General features: G+C 34.4%; 1 protein-coding gene across 1 annotated transcript; it reads right to left on the minus strand.

The window, feature by feature from the left end:
• Positions 1 to 4,253: 4,253 nt before the first annotated feature.
• LOC117688794 (sex peptide receptor-related protein 2-like) lies at positions 4,254 to 5,883 on the minus strand. Its single transcript, XM_034467239.2, has one exon. It carries the CDS (start codon positions 5,795 to 5,797, stop codon positions 4,622 to 4,624), a length of 1,176 nt encoding a protein of 391 aa, XP_034323130.2. The 5' UTR covers positions 5,798 to 5,883; the 3' UTR covers positions 4,254 to 4,621.
• Positions 5,884 to 6,751: the final 868 nt, after the last annotated feature.

A 6,751-nucleotide genomic window follows, 5' to 3' on the forward strand; every position in this document is an offset into this window, starting at 1 on the left:
TATTTAATTCTTTTGTTTGCTTTTATATTAATAGCTAGCATTTGTCAATGACCACCTATTCATAGACTTTGTTGTAGAGAGGTATTTTTCTTAAATATAATAGTAGAATTATTGTGAAACTTTTGAACATAAGCAAATAATAGTTTTGAATAAAACAAAAATTATTGTACTGATCTATTACAACTGCTCAAATCAAAGCATTTTACATATTTAAAATACTAACACATTATAATTCTCACTAAGCATATCACTAAGCATTCCAGAGACAATGTTTTTCCGTTACACATACTTGATTTGAATCTTGTAATAACAAGTAATTTAATTAACTATCAATTTTATGAATACTGTAGTTTGTATGAGTGTGAAAAGATATGATAATGCTAAGAAAACAAAACTATTTTAAATACATGTAAATTAATTTTATTACTTTGATTGTGAAATATTTGTGATAATGATAAAAATTAAATGTAGCAGAAAATCAGTTATATGAATTATCAATTTGATATCTTGGTATTTTATATACTAACATTGATTTCTTTTTTATGTTGATTGTTTTATTTATTTGTTTATAGCTTACATTTTCTTATACACTGGGGCGTGGTGCGATGGATTTTGTTTTATAGTGTTGGCTCCGTTCTTTCATCCTTAACTGTGTTATATCCTAAAACAAATGTGCTGTTTTATTATAATGAAAAGTGCATGTGACCTGTCCTAAGAAACGTGGAAATGAAACGACATTTTAAATGTCACAACACGTGAATTGGCGGTTCAAAATGTAAAACGAACATAAAATTGAGCATTATGGCGAAGTTTTAATCAGTAAAACAAACGTATTTTTAAAGGATCAATTAACAAAATGTATGACACCTGTGATTCCACTGTTTAAATAAAAAATAGCTAAAGTAAGAATGGCACTTAAAATTGCTCTGTTTATTGTGATATGGCACACCTGTCGATATTAATGTAGATTAAACTAAAAGTAAACTATTGTAAAAATATTTTCACGTTTAAGGCTTTTCAAATATTACAATACATGTTGTTTAAAACTAAGTCATTAATGATGTGATAAGAAATATAAGTAGTGCTATTGATGGAATAGTCGTGGTTTTTATGTGAGGTGGAATAACTGGACAGGAAAAATCGTTGCACTGGTGTACTCCTACACATAAAAACACCACACAACTGGCTTTACTACCACAGTCAATAGCACAGACAAAATTAATTTTTCTTGGTTTTTTCTCTCTCTCGATATTTTTCGGTAGGAAGAATAAGTAGCACACATATGAATTAATTTTGTAAATTGAAAATAGTAATTAAACGCAATAACTTTAGAATCATATTTCTAACTAATGCACTATATTATTTAGTGTTAACGCTCATGAAGGAATGTTTTTCTTATAATACAATCTAACTTTGAATTACACAGTAGTTTTGAATGTCATTGCAGATACTATGCTGACATGTTTCGCAGTTCTATGTGATTACATAATATTTGTGTTCAAATAGAATTTGTATAACTAAATAAGAAGTGAAAACTGCAATATTTTGGTTTTAAATCTTTGTATGATTCACTGGTCATTTTCAATCATGATATGTTTTAATAAATTCTATGTACAAGATGTCTATTCTTAATTTCGAATCCTTTCTAAGAAGCACATTTCGACTTAATGCATTTGGTTAATGTGTGTAACAGTCATGGCCCTTATAGTCAAATCTGATTTAATCAATCGGCATATCAAGAAAATGCAAAGGAGTTTAAAGGCCAGTTGCTTTATCATTATGAGATCATATTTCGACGTACCAAGGTTGATCTACATTTTGACATTCAATTTCTTGTTTGTTCTACATTTTTAAACCACGAACACTATCACATCGTGTGCGACGTTACATTTACACAGTTCTTATAACAAGTCCTATTGATTTTTCATTATAATTTACAAGGATTAAAACATTGTAAACAAGGCTTTAAACCTGCCGCCTTCAGACACGTCACAGATCTTTTTCCCCGTGGCCGGGTTAATTACAGGGAAGGTTTTGCTGCTGACAAAAGCCACAAGCTCTTTGTTGATGATGATCTAAAGGAATGTGTCACATGACAGTAATAACCAAATTTAGCAAAGAGCTCCCCTTCTAAATTACACTTTTTCTTGATCATGTTAAGGCACAATAAAAGAAATCGAATATTATCGTGAGGTTTTAATTATATAATATCAATAATATAAGTATCCAATGTAGACAGGCAATCAGAACGACGAAGATTACACAAGTACTGTGCATTTTATTCTTTTTAAATTCACACTTGTCGTGGACTGTTCAAGTCGATATGACTACGAGCTTCGGATCAATTGCAATATCCAGTGATAAAATGTATGCAATATGTGCATAATAAATAAACCAAGCAACAATTGAAATCAGAAATGTCAGTCAATGTACGTGTTTGTTTACAATGTAAATAGTCTCAAAGTCTGTCGATAAATAGTGAGACAGACCTCTCCCAAAAATACATGCTTCTCTGCAGCATGAAATACATTAATGATACATAATTTCAAGGTTTCAAGGAAAGACGTATGCCAATGTATGGATTAATTAAGGGTCTTCCACACACCTGGGAAAACTCTGCATTCAATAACAGAAAAAAAAATTGGTGGGGGGGGGATAAATTTTTAGAATTGTACCAATGTTCACGAAAATAAAAGTCCCTGCAGTATTCGAACTCGGGACCTGCAGATTGGTAGATTAAACCTATACCCATAGCGCTATGCGCAGATGCATACATGGTTAACCGATTTCAACCGTTAAAAAAACCCCACAGCACTTCTCATTTACTCCCACATGCACCTTTCGTGTTACGTGGACAATTTCTATTGTTTGTGTCGTTAGCCATTACGAGACAACCAATTAACTGACTTTTTTCACCCTCCCCTTTTTTTTTGGCTTGGGAACTGCATCATTATTCTGCTATAACTTAAAATGTGGACCAAATATGAATATGTTACTTATTTGAGTTAGAACAAAATACAACAAATAAATCTTTACGCCTGCAAATGTAAGTGAACAATACAAACAAGCATATCACATTAAAATACTTCATTGTAATGCGCCATCTGATTGGTTTAGACAGTCACATGATAGGGCGAACAAAACGTCTTCTTTCCTGATTTATTAATATCATCCCTTTGGATTTAATAGAGATATAGGAAATAAACATAGAAAGAAAGAAGGACATTCACGACGATTTTGCTGATTAGAATTCTAGTTATCCAATGGAGTTCGGTAAAATGAACAAGTTATTCAAAAATGTTTGGGATATATGAATATTTATTCACCCAGAAAAATTTCCGTTGGTCGTATGATTTTTCTTGGAAAAATGAAAAATAAATCATGTCTCTTTCACCATTAAGCAATAAATGTGAGGTATGCACAACAGTGGGTACATTAATAGATAATAATTTAATTCTGGTTGTAACGCGGCATTTGATTGGATAGAAAAATAAGTTAAATTTGTATAACCTGGTTTGCACGTCACAAGACACGTCACAATGCACTAACGTCAAAAACGTACTAATCCACTTGACGTAACGTTTGAATTTTGAACAGATTAATATCATTTTTAAAAGTAAACGGACTCAATTTGTACAGCAAATTACAGAAAATTAAATTATAAGGAATGAACTCAATATCTACCCAAGTTATACGAGTATAACCTGGGTTGGAGCAATTTACGCTTTTTTTATAATCCGCTTCGCGGATTATAAAGCGTAAATTGCCCCAACCCAGGTTATACTCGTATAACTTGGGTAGACATTGAGTTCATTTCTTAAACAATTTTGAATATTTATCGTACATGGTAGTTAATTTGTGCGTAAAATCCGTATTTTTCATTAAATGAACTTACTACTATAGGATGATTAAAAGGGATTGTTATTAATTGAGTGAATTGCTAATGGATGATGGATGAACTAAAAAACACACGAGCTATGAGGATCAACGTAATAACAAACTTAAAAAGAGTATTCTAATTTAGGCACATCACGAATTTACTTTTTGCTCATTATATTTTTGAAAACCGTATTTGTTTATTTTTTCCCCCGATGCCTTTCTAACATTTTATCCGTATACCATACATGTTGTTGCATACTTAAAAAAAACTAACTTAAAAGTTTGTACATTAACATTACACAATAATTTGGTATAAGGACCGAATGATATAAAAACTATCTACAAATGAATAAAACGTTTCTATGAAGACAATGCATAATGAAAAAGTTTAATGTCAGTAGATTACTTGCATAACAATGCGTTTACCAGTTTTATCCTCAATTAGGAAAAGGTTCGACTTCTTCGTTTTCAAAGCCGTTCAATCATTCGCAAACATTAAAGCAATGATGATTCACACATACACGAACAATAACATTTTTAAAATTGTAATAAGGTATCCGGCACCTAAAAACCAAACGTTCAATGATGATAAAAGTTAAAATTGAAAAGCATTAAAAGGCACCCGGCACCTTAACACCAAATGTCTGATAATGATAAATTTGCATGTTTTTTGATGGGATGTGTTAATTTGAGCCGTATCTTTAAACTATTCCCTTTCCGGTTTCTTCTGGATCTTCGTCCATCATATGGTGGTCGTGCTACGGTCGTCCCTGATGGTAACGTTGGTGAACGAACTGTTCGTCTTCCCGTCAGTACTCTCCAGGTTCAGCAAGCTTCTCATCCTCTTGATTCGGCACTGCAGCATGTCTAACAGAGACGCCCGGAACTGTGTGCTCATCAGAAAGAAGATCCAGAAATTACAGGCGTAACTAAGTAACGAGAAAGCCGAAGATATGGTGTGCCACAGAATGTCGGCTTCCTCGGACAATACGCCTCGTATTTGATCCGTCGCCAACTCGTGGGCGTAAATCAGAAAGGTGATGCCGTCTTGGATTTCTGCGACAAGGAAAACTACGAGAATTACAATAACCAGCATGTTTATCCTTCGGAGTTGCTCCTTTTTATAAGAATCCGAGGTTTTGAATCTGATGCTTCGCTGGTGTAGCAGCAGCGCAAGTGCTACAGTGGTTATGAAGAGTATGATAACAGGAAGAAGGCGAGTCAGAATCCCAGAGAAAATGTAATACACCATCATTGATCTCTTAATGTCTCCTACTACATTCAGCAGCGATTGGGAAATTACTCTGTTACATCCAGAGGGCAATGATTCATTCAGAAACCTCGACGAGTAGATAGGGAGTTTCTTTATTTCGATGCCGAATGCTTCATATTGATACACAATCACCGCAATTATCACAATGACTGCTACTTTTATTATTGTTGTCTTGGCGTTGCATATCCTCGAATAATAAAATGGCGTGCAGACGGCAAGTAGACGCTGCCATCCCAACAAGGCCGTAAACCAGTTGGAGGTCATGCGAAATATGCTGTATATGACATAGAGTACATGGTTTGTAACACACCAACCGTAGGTCATGTACAGATTTTTGTAGTTTCCCGCCATGTTAAAATAAATTGACTCCGGCAGTCGTGTTAGGCAGATTATGGTGTCAGAAATGGCCAACGAAGTGAGAACAATGGTGGTGGGGGAGCGGTGGCTCCTGAAGATGAAAACCGAAATAAGCAGCGCGTTGGTGATGATGGTCATGATTGCGATGATGAATGTGAGAGGTCCACGAATTGGAATCTCCCAGTCGGCTTTCAACTCTAACTGCCCATAATAGTCATTGTACCCGGAATGGTTTCCATAATTGTACTGGTTAGAATAATTTTTATTGCCTTTATAGTCCTTCTCCATTGTGCAGTTTTAGTCGTTGCTCACCAAAGGACTCTCTGTAAATATTCACATGTTATCTATTCGTTTTCTAGTTCTCAGAATACGCAACGCGCCGGGTTTATGTGATATAATCTCTGTCAAGTGTGTATATCCATAGATGGGAATAATTACCGCTCTGGTATATAACTATACTTTATACATTTCTGTTTCCTCTCTTTAAGTATGTTTACAAACACGATTTATGTCTAACTCCGTCTCCAGTGAAATGTCTTATCAGAAGGGCAGGTTTTTGTTGCAGAGTACTTAACCTTTACATATTTACGTCTCCAGATGCTTATTTTTAGACTTGGTTGCACCAGAGCGACTTCTAAGACCATCAGTTACGGGATGTTTTGTGCAGCCATGGTCGGGACACTGCAGTTGCCTGCCCAAAAGGTTGCAAAGTCCACGTGCTTGTAGTGTTGGTGCCCTTAACGACATCGGCGATTGTCATGGACACGGATGAGGACTTGAATAAGCAAACTAGTTACAGCCTTTAACTACACTTTCGCGATTTATATAGTTGTTTGTTAATTGTAAAACACTTTTAATTAGTTTTTAGATGGTCTGAAGATCTTTCAAAATATGCAAAACAAGATTAAACATCAATAAAAAATAAGACAAACATAATGCAGTTTGTTCCATCACCTGCTGTAATAAGTGTAGACCATGAACCATTTGAAAAAGTGGAAGATTTCACGTATCTTGGAAATGTTATCAGTGAAGCCAATGCAATATCAAAAGGTATTGGAAGCAACCTACAGAAGGCAACCATATAATTTCAACAACCAAATGAGATATGGAAAAACAGCAACATCAGCATGATGAAAAAAACTAAAATAAACAACAGAAATGTAGTTTCAGTATTTCTATATGTATCAGAATGTTGGATAATCACTCAGAAAGATTCTCAGAGGCTCTCAGGATTCTACAACA

Source organism: Magallana gigas, chromosome 6, assembly GCF_963853765.1.
Source record: "Magallana gigas chromosome 6, xbMagGiga1.1, whole genome shotgun sequence".
NCBI lineage: Eukaryota > Metazoa > Mollusca > Bivalvia > Ostreida > Ostreidae > Magallana > Magallana gigas.